This window comes from Phocoena phocoena, chromosome 5 (assembly GCF_963924675.1).
Source record: "Phocoena phocoena chromosome 5, mPhoPho1.1, whole genome shotgun sequence".
In the NCBI taxonomy this organism is placed as follows: Eukaryota; Metazoa; Chordata; class Mammalia; order Artiodactyla; family Phocoenidae; genus Phocoena; species Phocoena phocoena.
In genome coordinates this window covers 112808139-112824777 of record NC_089223.1, presented here as the reverse complement: position 1 = coordinate 112824777, position 16639 = coordinate 112808139, and the positions used below count along the sequence as shown (strand labels likewise).

The window sequence follows — 16639 nt, the reverse complement described above, 5'->3', positions numbered from 1 at the left end:
TATATATGTGCCACATCTTCTTTACCCATTCGTCTGTCGATGCACACTTAGGTTGCTTCCATGTCCTGGCTATTGGAAATAGAGTTGCAATGAACATTGTGGTACATGACTCTTTGAATTATGGTTTTCTCAGGGTTGGAGTTTATATATATTCTTAACAGAGGTGTCTGATGCTATGAAAGTATTTCCTAGGGGCATATGACTGTAGTCACCTGAGGGGATCTGTTCAGCAGGAAGGACGATGTTAGTCAAACGATCACACAATCAAAGGCATCATTGCAAGTGTGACCAGTTCTATGCAGGAGAGATGGGCAGTGCTATGAGAGCTTATTTGGGAGCCAGAGGGGGCTTCCCTGATGAGGTGATGCTGAAAATACTGGGTTGGTCAAAAAGTTTGTTTGTGTGGAAAAACACGAATGAACTTTTTGGCCAACCCAATACATTCTGAAGGATAGATGAGGGTTAACCTGGAGAGGAGGAAAGAGGATGCCAAGCAACAGTATTAACAATGGCTTGTTATGGGAGGGAACTAGTACCAAGTCTCAAAGAGGACCTCTGTTTCTAGAGGCAAAGAGGGAGGGAAGTTGAAGAGGGAGAGAGCCTTCTGGGTGGGTGGCCAGGCTAACCTGTTTTCCAGGGCTGTCCTGGTTTACTGGTGTGACCATTAATCACCCTCTTTCACAGTGTCCCAGTTTGGGTGATAAATTATATGATAAATGGGTCATGTCAAGGAGTTTGCTCCTTAATATCAAATCAATAGGAAGCCATTGAAGAATTTTAAGCTGGGCAAAGGTGATATAATCAGATTTGCAATTTGAAATGATGGCTGCCTTGTGGCTATGGATTTGGTAAGTCACAGGGGATGTTAATGTTTACTAGGAAATGTATCTTTTAGGTTGAATGACTTGTTAAATTTTCTCAATAGCAAGCCAATTCAGGAAAAAAGAAAAATCAGGGAAATACGTTTGATGAAATCAGTTGGTCAGTGGGTAACGACTGCTAATTTAGTAGCCCCATATAGATGAAGACATTTTATAGTGCATTTAGTTAGAGCCAATGGCCTGTTTAGATGTGTTTGCCACATAGTAACATGTTCATATGCTCCCATAGCTGTGGTTAGAGAGATGACCATAAAATGTAACTATTGGGATATGCTTCAGCTGGGACTCTGATCATCTAGAATTAAGAGTCACAAAATTAGCAAGATGATTTTGTCCCAAAGACTGAAAACTGTATGAGGGCCGGATCACCACTGACCTGTTGACGGTTATATCCCCAGCATGTAGCACTCAGGAAAATCAGCTGAATAACCTAAGAAATGAACTACTCCCCTCTACCAAGAACTTTGTTTCCTGAAAATCTTAGGTAGAAAAGCTCCTTAAACATTTATCCCATTGGCTTAGAGTCTCTGACTGAAGACTTCGGTCAAGATTATAGAGGTAAAAATATTTACCAATAAATCTGAAATGTATTTAAAGAATATATTAATTTTTTGTTCAGGATGAAAGGTCAGTTTGACATAATATTTTGCTTAGGAGTAGAGATGGCGGAATCAGTTTCCATCAAAAAAAAAATGAATTAATGCCATGTAGTTTTCATTGAGAGCAAATTTAAAGATGTATCTTCTTCATTCATTTTTTCCAGCATTCCTATCTGGAAAACAAGAACCAGGAAGAAAACTTAATTAAAACTAAGCAAGAAGATATTAAAATTGTTACGATATGAAAGAATCAAATCAGATTAACTATTGTCCTGTAAGGAATTTAGGTGCTACAAAAACAGGACATATGCATAAATATTTTAAATAGGATTTAGAACCCTCTAGGAGTATGATAGTAATAAAATGACAGAAACTCATACTGCTTAAATTTGGTCTTTAAAAAGTAATGTATTTAGGGCTTCCCTGGTGGCGCAGTTGAGAGTCCGCCTGCCGGTGCAGGGGACACGGGTTCGTGCCCTGGTCCGGGAAGATTCCACATGCTGCAGAGCGGCTGGGCCCGTGAACCATGGCCGCTGAGCCTGCGCGTCCGGAGCCTGTGCTCCGCAATGGGAAAGGCCACAACAGTGAGAGACCGGTGTACCGCAAAAAAAAAAAAAAAAAAAATTAATGTATTTAAAAATGTCTCTTCTAAAAAAAAAAAACTAAATGTGAAAATCTATCAAAGAGAAAATCTTCAACAATTTGATTAACTACTGGGTTAATATCTAAACTGTGAGAAAATTGCCAACTTTTAGCACCTGTTATTAGTTTTCCCTTTCCCGTTATTTATAAAATAACAAATTTTATGTGATAATCTCTGCAGAGTGCCCTCTCTTCTCCCAGTGGTCTCTGAATGTTCATTTCTTCTTGTGCTAACTGCAGTCTGGCTTTCTCTTGAGTGTGCTATAGCACTGGACAGTGCTGGCTGTTTTCTCTGTCCTCCACATAACCCTGAACCTGGTGGTGCACAGGTGTTTTCTTGTTCTTCACTACTTTTACATAACCACTGTTAATACCTCCTCCCTCAGTGCCCCACACCTCCATCTTTCCACCACCCCATCTTTGAACACATTTTCTCAGATTACAGTATCCTATACTACTCAGGGCCACAGTTTCCCACCATTGTCTTGGTACACCTACTCATTTATTGTATTATATAAGAGCTGACTTACTATGTTCTCTCCTTCCCCACTTCTAACCATCACTGTCGATGGCTTTAATTAGTCATGTAGATTGTCTGTGTCACATCCTGGCCTCTCACAAGCTGTCTTCTTTCTTTCAACAATTTTTTCTTCTACTCCAGTGGTCAGCAGACTTTTTCTGTAAAGGGCCAAATAGTAAATATTTTCATTTTCATGGCAGTAGGGTCTTTGTTGCAGCTACTAAACACTGCAGTGCTAGCTTGAAAGTGCCATTGTTAATATATCAACAAACTGACATGGCTGTGTTCCAGTAAAACTTTTATTTACAAAAACAGGTGAAAAGCTGAGCAGGGACTTGAAAGAGATGAGGCAGTGAACCATAGCTGGGGAAAAAGAGCCTCCTCCAGGCAGAAGAGACAGCAAGTGCAAAGACTGAGGCAGGAGTTTGCCCCCAGTTCTTTCTCCAAAAGCAGCAAAGAGGCCAGTGTGGATGGAGTGCAGTGAGCCAGGGGAAGAGTGGTTGTAGGAGACGCCAGGCAGATACGGAGATGGACTTTGTGGGACCTCGTAGGCCATGAATAGGATTTTGGCTTTTACTCAGAGGCAGTCGGAGAGCCATTGGAGGGTTCTGAGCAAAAGGGCAATAATCAGATTTTAGTCTTAACAGGATTATTCTGGCCTCTGTGGTAACAGGAGAATGAGGGGCAGGGTAGAAACCTAGAAAAAATTTTTTCCTTATGTAGTTTGAAGGACTTGCTATCAGATTGGATTTTCAGCATCAGAGAAAAGAGTCAAAATTACACTGAGGTTTTTTATCCTGACCAACTGGAAAGATATGAAAGACACTGGATAGAGCAGGATTTAGGGAGAAGACTGAGTTCTTTGGGCTTGTTTGCTTTGAGACGTCTATGAGGCAAGCAAATGCACCAAATGTTTGAGATGTCTGGCACTCATTAATAACTTCCTTGATTTCATGATAAACGGGCAATTATTCTTTACTTTAAAAGAAGAATCATTGACCTAGGTGAACTAACTGTTCCATTGAGGGCTTAACCAAAATCATATTACCAGGTACCTGGTGCTTACTGGCACTGACTAGTATACCAGTGCCTGTAGCTATATATATTAATATCCTTTATTATTCCAGTGATATCCAACTCATGAATAAGTTCATAAATAACTTCTATGTTTTTCCTCGATTTTGAGCCTAAGATTAGAGTATGTTCTTTTTCATGTGCTTCATGTTTGTGTATATTATCCAGAGGAAATAGAGTGATATCTTTAAGTACTTTCAGTATAAAAATAGTTATTGAAAAATATTGAGAAAACATAATACGAATACAGTTTTACATTGCATTTTAAAAACATTTTAGTAGAATTTTAAACTCACCTATTTCCTGCTTATGGAGTGAATCAAGTTTGGAAAAATACTTTATGCAAGAAATAAATTTTCAGAAAGGGGTTTGAAAGATGAGAGCATTTGGGCTGGTGTATCTCTAGGGAAAATGCAATTGCAAGTGTTAAGATAATATGGTAGTAAGTTGCAAAGAGAGGATGATCTAATAAGTTTTCTATTTATTCTGTTCTCCAGGGCTGTTGTCAGAAAAGCAACACATCTGCCCAGTACATTTTTGAAAAGGACTTATTTTTAATTTGTCAAGATAAACATTTTAAGTTTTCTCTCTAGTTGTTTGTTAAAAACAGATCCAAAATAAAATGAAGTATGTTTTAAATTTAAATGTGTTGGAATGTTGAAGAAGGAAAAGTCTTAAATGTAGGGGATTATATTCAACCTTGTATTGGTAATGAATGTATTGTTTATTTCCCATACTTTTTCTTAGCTATAATCATCCAGAAATAGAGAAATGTAGAAACTTAGAGTTGGAAAGGATCTTATAGGATCCTCTTATAGAATCATGGGACCTAGTACTCATCAAGCATTTTTCTGTGATCTGTAGTTTTTTTTTTTTAAAGTGTGCTATATATATGTATAAAACTCAAACAAAAGTTTCCCAAAGCTTTAGTGGTTACCTGAAATGTGAAATGCACTTCAGTATATTTTATTCTTATTTTAAATACTGCCTTGATCTGCACTTAAAAAAAAAAAAGATCGTTATCTGGTCCATTCTTTGGCATGATATAGACTCCTTCTGTGTGATAGTCCTAGTTTATCATAAATAACATAGCTTTTGATTAATCTTAAAATATAGTTAAATACTGTACTACTTTAATCATTTAATGTGTTGGTTTCTTGCTGCTTAAATACGGAGCCACCTGAGCAGGCTGGTGGGCAATTAGCAGCAATAGGGCTTTTCTTTTTGACCCAGATTATAGGAGGCAGAGTGGTAAAATGGTACTGGGTTCGACAGTGGGTATTATAGTGGTGCTATTCAGGTAAGAGCAGAGGAATTACAAATGGCCATTTTTTGTCTACTTCACCAGACACTCTTACACATTTAATACATAGTATATAGGTGTGTGCATTTTGTATAAACTCAACAGAAGGACGGTATTAGCTCAAAGCTCTGTTAGGTCCTTATAATTAAAGTACAGTGTGAAAGTGCACCATCTAGAGATTTCTTTAATATGCAAGTCATCTGATGACAATTGCTTCTCTTCCTTTCTTGATATTCCTATTGTTTAAGGATATCCATGAGTAATCTCTGATTAGCTTTATATAAGTATTAGAAGATGGAATAGCAGAAAGATATGGCAAGAAGAGAGAAAAATGAAGAAAGTTGGAATCACTTATTCAAATATATAAAATAAATGATATTGATGCAGAATTGAAAGAGGAAAACTTTTTTAAATAAAGGAAACTTGAAATGATTACTAACTTTTCCAAGAAGTGAAAATGTGCAAAAAGGTAACCTCAAATGATTTTTCAAAGAAAACAAAGACTATTTCTAGATATTACTTGGTTTAGTAATAAGTCTTTCATTTCCTGTCACATATATAATTTTATTAAAAACGAGCAGGAAAGGCTATTAAAAGAACTATCCATTTACTTGTCTATTTCATTAAACATCTCTGAAATTCTATATTTAGTCATTTATGACTTTCATGCAAAAGAATTGATTGTTCTCTCATGTTCTTTTGGTGTCATGTGATCAGTGTCAAACTATATGGTGGCCATATAGTTTGCAGTTATTAGTCATTTCTCCTCACTTTTACCATCTTCCCAGATTGTAATTCTCCCAAGTAATAGATATTTTGACCAGCCAGAAGCTCCTTTGAATAATATGAGCTTGTAAATAGATCTGAACTGTTAGAAGACATTGTGATTTCTTCTAGTCAGCCCTGTTACTAACCTGATACTGTAGATATTGAAGCTAATCTAAACTGGATTTAGGATTAGCGTCAGGAAATGAGGTGATAATTTGAGAATAAGGATGGAGATCATGGTCAACAGAGTTGATATGCTTTGACTTTCATGATTGATCTTGTGTTCCAGTGGCTTTTTTTGTGTATTTTTAAAATAGTTTTAAAATGGGTGGCATTCCCCACTGAATTTTCATGTAATAATTATGTGTGCTTTTTTCAGAAAGTTCTTAACTTTAATAACTTTTTCATATTAGCAATGAATTGCTTTTAAATATAATTTAATGTTAATATTAAGTTTACAAAGATTTTCTTGTCACTTCAGAAAAAATATTTGAAATTTTATTGAAACAATTTTTTGATTTCTGGTACTAAAGTTATTTTCATTTTTGAGTAGTGGATAGTGGCTTATTTGGTATTTATTAATGGGTCATATCGCTCAGTATATTGTCAAAATATGTATCTCTTATGCAGCTTTAGAAATTTATGTGTTCAAAGATCTAAAATTAGAACAAACTGTAGTTTCTGTGTCTGATTAGTTTGCCTTAGACAGCTAAATCAAATTTCCAAACTTTTTATGCCCAAATTTTAAAAGTTTCTTGTTAAGACAAGTTAAGAAAATCAAAATATAAATGCTATAATACTGCCGACTTTGACAATAACAACAAAAGAAATATCTTTATCTGCTTATCTTTCTACTTAATTTAAAATAAAATAAACTATATATGCATGGCTTCATATTTCAAAGAAATAGAGTGCATATATTTTTCAAATACACACAACCTAAATTAGTTTTTTTTTTTTTTTTTTTTACGGTACGCGGGCCTCTCACTGTTGTGGCCTCTCCTGTTGCGGAGCACAGGCTCCGGACGCGCAGGCTCAGCGGCTATGGCTCACGGGCCCAGCCGCTCCGCAGCATGTGTGATCCCTCCCGGACCGGGGGCACGAACCTGTGTCCCCTGTATCGGCAGGCGGACTCCCAACCACTGCGCCACCAGGGAAGCCCCTAAATTAGTATTTTTATACTGGGGAGATTTTTAAAATGGTGTTGCTTTATTAAATGTATTACTCATGTTATAAGAAATAGAGGTTAAGGAAAACAGAGCATCTATACAGGTTTACCTTCAGTTTTCTAGAAATGTTAGTTTTATTTTGAGTTTGGTTTTCAGTGCTTCTTTGTTTTCTATCTGAAAAGTTTTCTCTCCAGAAATGACCAGGTTTGTCACAAAAGAGCCAGGAGTAATGGTTGAGGTGAAATTTTTCTCTAGAGTGTTGCCATTTGATTGTTATAATGTCTGAAACTAGTAAATATATATATATATATATATTTTTTTTTAAGTTACCAAATGAACTCAACTTTGGCATCCCTCTTTTGCGAAGGCTTGACACATTGCATGGCCTGTCTTGGCTAATGCATGCTCTAGCTGTGAAATATAATTAACTGCTGATGAGAATATAAAAAGTATCTGACTTAAAAGCTGCCATATTCGCATCCCAGTATGTGAATCAAACCCAACTACCTCAATCCTTGCAACATAGCCAACTAAAAATGCAAAATCTACCTCATTTCTAACCAGGAGTATTGCTTAGAGCTGAGAACCAGTGATTAGAGGATGCAATACAATCTGTTCTGTATGAATTACTCTGTTAGTATTATGATAACACTGGCAGCATTGCCCTACTATGTTTAGTTTTAGGGATTTATACTAACTCTGTCATTCAAGAGAGAGAGGAAAAAGATTAGGCCTTGGGTCAGCTTAAACTTTGGAAATATTTTAGCCTCAGAAGCACCTTTTTCCCCATTATAAATCTCATACTTAATGTCTTAGAATTTAAATGTTTATCCTAGATAACTGTTACACTGTTTAGGTTTATGAAAATGTGTACGTATTTATCCCAAGTAAAGATGATGCTAGTTTTTTTCCACTGTATCATAACACAATTTATTCAGAATTAATCTTACCTGGTCAAATGGCTGGTTAGAAATAGTGGAGATTATTTTAGAATGGTGTGATGCAAAAGGATTGAACTTGGTCAGGTGGTTTTTATCTTTAACTATTATCATGTACTTGCTGACAAAATGCTGTTGTGAAACTGGTTTTGACCCCAAACAATGTATGTGTTTGATTATCAGGCTTGAGCAACTCTTGACTTGTTCAAAAAATAACTTACTTCCAAATGATGATTAATTCCAAGTATTAATAACGTAGTGGTAGTCAGACTAAGAAAACTTTATTCCAGATATAACCAGAAATTAGTACTGCTTCTCCACTTGTACCTGAAATATCCACCTCTGTTTAGCTCTATAACTCTGATCTGAAGACCTGAGATCTCATCTCCAATTGAAGATTTTACCTTGAGACAATGTGAGAAAAAAGTGGTCACTTCCTCCAGCTCACGTTGTGATTTTTGCTTTTCATTTTAACTGTGATAGCATGGAAATCCACCTTATTTTCACAGAGTAACTGTCTGAGTTCTTCAAGTAGCCATACCATTATCTGAACTCATTTAAACACAGGTTGTGTTACAGCTGCTCAATGAGATATTTGTGAGTCTGTGTCATATAAGAAAGCCAGTGAGTTATCACCCATGATCTGGCTTTCCTTACTGTGCTGAATGACTGAGCAGAAGACTCATCATTGAGCTAAACTTTTGATTTTCTTTGGTGGCATAAGTTTAAGCAAAGGTAGCAGGCAAGTTAAACACATGACTGCAGTGTAAGCACACAGCAGTCTCCCTCTCATCTTTAGTGTCACTCTGAATTTATGGATGAAGCATGTGATCTCTGATACTGGCAAATTGAAGAATACCCTTCACACAATTAAAGTTACAGGAGAATTGTTTACATAGCAATCATTTTGTTTCCGACATATATAAGTATACTGAGCTTTGATGAAAATGTTTGTCTAAAAAGTGGGAAGAATGCCTAGCACCTGGTATAGTAAATGCTCAAAACCAATTTTATGAAAGACTGTCTACTATTTGCCAAGTCTCTATGAGGGATGCAAAGACTTAGGAAATATGGTTCTTGTTTGATAGTGTTGATGAGAAAGAAACTCTGTGTCCTGAAGAAAGGACAGGTATTAGAGTTTGTTAATAAGAGTAAAATAGGCTGCATCCATAATTCAAAGGTGACACTATGAGAAACAAATAAGATAAGGAAAGGGATGCTGCAGCGTTTACATTCCGCGTGCTCTAGAGACAAATAGAGGAGCTCAGACTGAGCTGCAGTGGCCACACTCCCAGATGCCTGCATTATGGGCCCCCTTCTCATGTTCGTGGTAATAGAAAACTTACATTTTACAAATGATAATCCACAATTATAGGTGAAGCAAAAGCCTCTCTTTCTCTACTTAGGAGAAATTTCTGGAGAGGAATTCAGAAAAGATTTTAATAGTGAGCCAAGGATGACATCTGAAGGGGATGGAATTGGATTGTAAAGAATGGACATTCTGTTATGTCTGTGACCTTGGGAATGTCATGGGTACTACAAACTCCCTTTGTGGATTATAGTAGCTTGTGTGACCATCTAAGTGTTCTTTTGAATCCACATTTTCCATATTGATGGTCATCACTGCATGGGGAAAGTACTAAGGACTGGTCATAGTAGAAATCATGATCCTTTTTTGGTGACTTTTCAAAAGCATTTGTGTCCTCTGAGTTTGTTGCTTTTCTTGGCCTCCGTTGCTCCCAGTGAAGGCCAAGGCCTCGTAAGTGATTGGATACTTAGGAAGTTTACCATCTAAGGGAGTCAGGGGGCTTAGGCAAAAATAAATAGCAGGAAAAAAAAGTAAGTGAGTTTTACATGTGTGGTTATTTTGCAGTAAACAGTGAGTACTTTAAATTCAGAAGAGAGAAACTTTGGTTTTGGCTAGTTATCACTGAACGTTTAGCTCACTGGAAAATCTAAAGTAGTGTTAATATGCTTAATACTAAATCTATTAAAGTAGACTATTTTATTAAAAGTTCTAGCTGTGGGCTTCCCAGGTGGCGCAGTGGTTGAGAGTCCGCCTGCCGATGCAGGGGACGCGGGTTCGTGCCCAGGTCCGGGAAGATCCCACATGCCGCGGAGCGGCTGGGCCCGTGAGCCATGGCCGCTGAACCTGCGCGTCCGGAGCCTGTGCTCCGCAACGGGAGAGGCCACAGCAGTGAGGGGCCCGCATACTGCAAAAAAAAAAAAAAAAGTTCTAGCTGTACATTTTTGGCTGATGATTTGGTAAATAGATTTTGGTGACTTTCTCTTAGAGATAGCATAATAAAAACTGTTTTGGCTGGCTGGAGAGTGCTATATAGAAGTTTCCCAGATAAAAGGGAGAGGAAGAGGCATGGAGTCCATTTACTAGACTCTTAAGACCTGGACTAGGATATTAGCAAAGGGAATGACAAGGAATAGACTCTCAGTGGAAGAATTGCTGGAGCCTGGTAACTTTGGACATATGGAGATAAAGCAATTATTGACTTTAGTTTTCACGTGGCAATACACGAATTATTTTACTTGTATTGTTTTATTTAATATTCTCAACCATTTTATAAAATATAAGAACTGTTATCATTACAAGTTAATTAATTTGCTTAAGATCACACAGTTAATAATTATCAGAACCAGAACTTAAACCTTGGGTCTGTCTGAACCGAAGCCTTGCTATAAAGGATGCTGACTCATCAGAAACTAAAATAGTGTTGCTAACATTTTAATTTAGGAGACAGATGCCTATTAAGTGTCTTGGATCAATGTTGATTCTTGGCATACATATAACACAGACTTTCTTCTCTTTTTCCTTTTTTCTTTTGTTTTAGTGCGACTTCACGACAGCATATCGGAAGAGGGCTTCCATTACTTGGTGTTTGATTTGTAAGTACAACATACTTTGTGTTTGTTTATTTTTGCTGTCTATTTGAAGATCTTGAATTAAGGATGATTTTTCTCCAAGTTACAGTCCAAATGAATGACCCTATAATATTTTTAAATGTTCTTCAAATTACATTCAACTCTAATTCTTTTGAAATGAGGTGAATGCTCAGCATTGTTTATTTAAAATTTAAGTTAATCTTCATAAGGGAAACAGTTATGAGTCTGTTTCCTTTGGAATTGTCCATTGTGATATCATAAGTAGTTCTCAGTTTTACCTTGGGGTACAAAGATGGCTGATTATACATAAGCATAATTTTCCATTGAATTTTTTTGAAGTGTTTGTAACTTATCTTATATAAAAAGAAGGCTCAAGGACCCTTGAGGTTGGTTAATTCAGGGGTTCAACAACATCACCAAACTCCCATCTTTTACCCCAGCTCACTGGCTTTGTTCTCAGACTGGCATGGTTCAAATTGTTGCATGGAGACATGGTAATTTATAGTAGAAGACATTGTCTCTCTCTTTTTTTTTTTAAGAGTGAGAAATTCATCTAGTAAGCCTCCCATTTTTCATCTCATTGGCCAGGGCTAGGTCACATGCCTACCCCTCGCCAATCACTGGCAGGGAGAATGGAGTCATCAAGATTGACTTAGACTAATCAGGATTTATAAACCAAGCTTCTATCAATAAGAATGAAGGGAAACCAATGCTCTTGGGGAGCAGTCCACAGCATCCCCTCTGGCTGGATGGGGTATAGGGAGACAGGCCATACACATTGCTGCTAGGGGTTAAATAAGAATACACTTTCTGAAAATCAAATTGATACTCCATATCAAAAATATCCATTTCATTTAACTTAGTAATTTTCCTTCTCAGAACAAAGTACAGAGAAAGTATTACCCTAAATTCAGTTAAAGTTTATACTGAAAGCTGTTTATTGCATTGTCCTTTATAGTGGGAAAAAAAAGAAAACCAACTTATAAATCCAATAATGGAATCAGTTGCATAATTACAGTACATTCATATGATGGACTTCTCTGTAGTATTTAATGTGATATTTGGGGAATAGATAAGAAAAAAATTATTATTTCATGTAAAATGTGTCTAATGACAGGTTAGTGCTAAGTTTGGTTAATTCAGTCCTCCAACGATGTCATTAAGAAACCAAGTTCATTCCATCTTTCTCTGTGTTCTTTGTAGTATGTGGGTTTGTCCTCACCCTCAGGTTCCCCTTAATGTTCTCAAGTTTGCTGCCTCATTTTCAGGTATCACAGTGACTTCCAAAGGCAGAAGAAAAGGAAAGATTAATCCCATTGCATATATTTTTATTTATAGGGAAAACCTTTCCCAGCAGTCCCTCAGAAGATAGCTGATAATGAATTATTGTTTAGAATTGCTTCTCATGCACATGTCTGAACCAAGTAGTAGTAAAGGGGATAGAATTACAGCAGTTGGCTTTGACCAATCATATGTTCAATCTGTAGCAGGAAGGGAAGTCTTGCCTGTTGGATAGGCAACCAAACATGTCTGCCATATTGGTGTTCCACATACTTGCTAGAGAATAGACACTAAATCTCTGGATACGCACAGTCCTGCTGCACAAGGTTCTTTCCACAGTCACATTCCATTCATGGCTTGTTCACGTGGCTGTAGGTTGGCAACACTCCAAGTTGCACTAGTTCTTCTTTTCAAGTCTTCCTCAAAGCTCATATTTTCACTTTTACCGTTGTTCTTTCTTGATGTTCCAGCATTCCTTCTTTTATTATTTCCTTTCTTTAAGAATTTCCTGTAGCCATTCGTTTAGAGTATAGATGTGCTAGCAACAGATTCTGTTTTCCTTTTCTGAGACTGTCTTTATTTCCTCTTCATTTGAGAAGGATATTTTTGCTAGATATAAAACTCTAGGTTAATGGTAATTTTCTTTCAATGTTGGGCCAATTCCTTCTGGATTCTTTTGTTTTTCATAAGAAATCTTCTATCATTCTAGTTGCTTATCCCCTAAAGATAAGGTATTATTTCTCTCTGGCTGCTTTAAAAAATGTACCTTTGTCTATAGTTTTTAGAAGTTTGACTATGGTGTGTCTTGCCTTGAATTTCTTAGAGTTTATCTTATTTGATATTCACTTAATCTCTTGAGTATATAGATTTATGCCAAACTTAGGAGATTTTTAGACGTTGTTTCTTTGATTGCTTTTTCAGCCTCACTTTCTCTTCTCCTTCTGGAACCCTGATGACATGAATGCTAGATCTTTTGTTATAGTCGCATAAGTCCCTGAGACTCTGTTCAATTTTTTTTTTTTTTTTTTTCCCCGGTACGCGGGCCTCTCACTGTTGTGGCCTCTCCCGTTGCGGAGCACAGGCTCCAGATGCGCAGGCCCAGCGGCCATGGCTCATGGGCCCAGCCGCTCCGCGGCATGTGGGATCTTCCCGGACCGGGGCACGAACCCATGTCCCCTGCATTGTCAGGCGGACTCTCAACCACTGCGCCACCAGGGAAGCCCCTCTGTTCAATTTTTAAAAAATTTATTTCTCTTGTTCAGATTGGGTAATTTATATTCTCTTTTCAAGTTCACTTATCCTTTCCTCAGTTGTTTTCCATTCTGCTGTTGAGCTCATCAATTGAGTTTTTAAAATTTTATTAGCTACTGTGTTTTTATCAGTTCTACCATTGACTTTTGGTTGTTTGGTGTATCCTCTATTCCTTTGTTGAGACTTCCTACTTTTTTTTCATTTAAGTGTGTTCATAATTGTTCACTGAAGCATTTTCATTATGGCTGATTAAAAAACCTGTCAGGTAATTCCAACAGCACTGTCATCTTGGTATTGGTATCTGTTCATTGTTTTTTCTCATTTATATTGAGATTATCCTGATTCTTGGTATGGTGAGTGATTTTGTATTATATCCTGGACATTTTGGGTATTATGAGACTCTGAATTTAATTTAAATCATCTTTTTAACAGTCCTCCTCTGATACCACAATGACAGAGGTGAGGAGGTACCATCTTATTACTGACAGGTGGGGGTAGAAGCCCAGGTTTCCTACTCAACCCCAATTGACGCCCCTGGGAAGTACCTCTTTACTGCTGTGCAGGGCTGAGAGCACAGGGTTTTGGTTTTTTGTGTTTTTTTTCTTTATTTAGTGAGAGAAATGCCTCCACCCCATTTTTTAAGACATGTTGTGATTTCTTGATAGGTCTAATTTGTCAGATCTCCTTTACAGTATAATCAAGGGTATGGCATTATACATTGGGATATGTCCTTCATGCTGTGATGAGTACTAGAATTAAAAAAAACACTTTTGCTAATGCTCATTACCTAAACCACCATTCAGAACTGGGTTTATTTTTAAATTTAATTAATTTATTTTTAAAATGTATTCATTTAATTTATTTTTATTGAAGCATAGTTGATTTGCAATATTATATTAGTTTTAGGTATACAGATTGTGATTCAGTATTTTTATAGATTATACTCCATTAAAAGTTATTACAAGATAATGGGTGTAGTGCCCTGTGCTATACAATATATCCTGTTGCTTATCTATTTTACACGTAGTAGTTTGTATCTCTTAATTCCAAACCCCTAATTTGCCCCTCCCCCTTCCCTCTCCACTTTGACTAATTGGGTTTAATCACAGCTCAGTCAGAGAGAAAAAATTTTTTCTCTACCTTCTTATGTTCAATGCATGAAGGCATGTGAGTTAAACTAAGAAAAGATAGTGATTAACAGGAGAAAAGGCACAACATTTTTATTAATATTTATGTGCACATGAGCTCACAGCAAAGAAGTGAAATTGAAAGAAGCAGTTAGACTCAGGGTGTCAACTCCTTGTCTTAGATGGTAAGAATTGCTTAGATGGAAGCAGACACCTTCCTCAAAGGGAAATTTATGTCCTGCTTTTAGGCAGATTAAGGGCACGGAGTGGAGAATTCTTCCTGTATTTGCTGATTCTCACTTGCCTTTAGCTCAATATAATCCTTATGCCAAAGTGGCATATTTTGGCAGGGCATATCCTGATCCCCTTCAGCTCCAAAAAGCAATTCAGTGTTAGGCCAAATATAAAAGAAAGAGGCATCCTTCTTCCCATGCCATGCCGCTTTTCCACAGTCATCAAGTTATTTATATCCATGTTTTAAATATTATAGATTTTTAAAGGTAAGATTTCCTTACTAAATGCAGGGAATGATAAGAATCACATTGTTTATAATAAAGTTTATTTTTAAAGTGCACCATTTTAAAAAGAATTCAGCACTTAGTAATTGGTGCAGAACATATAAAGAAAGCATTTCATTTGAAAACAAAATAAGATTTTTAATTACAGTGGATCATATCTGAAGCAATGATATTTGTTTGTGCTATTAATGTCTCTGAAACCAAAATGTAGAGTTTACGTTTGAACCATAGTAACATGAGAAATCTGCTGTTATTTTGAAATCTGTTGCAATTATTCTTCAATGTTTAAAGTTTAAGAGGAGAGTTATCAGTAATTCTCATCAAAATGCTTTTCCAGTAAATGAGATTAATAAACTAGTTAAACACAATCCAGTAAAGCACCCAGCTTTAGACACAGTTAGAAACAATGGCTAAAAGTGTAGGTTTTCAATGACTAAAAAGAGATTATAACAAATATAAATAAATAATTCCTCTAAATTATTTAATTGTGGTGGTGGTATTCTAGGAAGAAGAAAAGTAAGTAGCTTTAGAAAAATCCACATTTTAAACATAGTTAATTTAAGAAAAGTATGACCTTAAAGATATCAATGAAATACTCATGGAAAAATTGGAAGTCACTTTGCCAATCAGTTCCAAGATAAAATAACTACTTGAATTCCTGAAGAAGGAATGTTCTCTGTGTTTGTCCTTTTGATGCTGGTTTTGGCAATGTGGTACTTGTGCATACTTCCTATGGAATGTGAGCTATTCAGAATCTAATGGGAAGTTCTATTTTTATAGGTGTGTTGAGTCGTCTTCTAATGGAATTCTTTCCTTTTCTAAAAAGCAAAACAGAAGGGGCCATGAGTTCTATGAAAAAAAAAAAGGTTTCCTTTTGTTAGTTTTAATTTATATTTTTTTATTCAGGTATCTATCCACTGTTTCCAACTACAAAGCGTTAATAGTCAGTTTTGCAAATAGACTCAGGAATCAGTGGGAAAGGCCTGCATGAAAGCAAAGATATCTTCACGCAAATATTGAACTGCCTGATTTTTTAGAATCATTTTTGTCAAGGTCTGTGCCTAGAAGGGTTTTTAAACACATCTCAGCAACTCTGAGAGGCAAGAGATGTGGATTTATCTGAAATCTAACAGAAGATAAGAAAGTGAAGTAATGGAGCTAGAATTACAGTCCTCAAGGGAGAAGCCTAAAGGCAGAGCCATTGGCCTTAGGAAATAAAGCAGATCTAGTCCATTTCTAGAACTGATGCGAAAAAAGGCCTTGACAAGGGCAGTCACTTGAATATGGCATGTATATTTCAGGATCTATATGTCAGAGAAGATCTGTATTATGTGCTTGTTGGGTGAATGTACACAATGACGTATAGATATATCACACTTTAAGTAAATGTGTAAGAGAATAACACTTGGGTTGAACTTTGGTAATCTCAATAGGGAACTAAAATAGACTAGATTAAGGCTCAATGGAAAGCATGCTGACCCAGAATGAAAAGATTTAAGTTTCAATCTCAAAGCTACCCAGGGCTAAACATTTAACAATATCTTTTCTTTAAGCCTTATTTTTCTCAAAGAGAATGAGGCCATGGGTCTAGATGAGAAATTTGTTAGACATCTCTCGAGTTCTTTTCTATTCTATGAAGCCAGGATGTTATTCACATCAATTTGAGATTT

The 16639-nt window shown here is 36.5% G+C and overlaps 1 protein-coding gene across 3 annotated transcripts in view; it reads left to right on the top strand.

The window, feature by feature from the left end:
- The window catches only part of CAMK2D (calcium/calmodulin dependent protein kinase II delta), a 279011-nt gene that overhangs the window by 114349 nt on the left and 148023 nt on the right, over positions 1–16639 (top strand). For all 3 annotated transcript variants that reach the window (XM_065877934.1, XM_065877933.1, XM_065877935.1), the window contains exon 3: positions 10741–10795. In XM_065877934.1, the coding sequence (XP_065734006.1) occupies positions 10741–10795 (55 nt within the window). The remainder of the gene's footprint in view (positions 1–10740; positions 10796–16639) is intronic.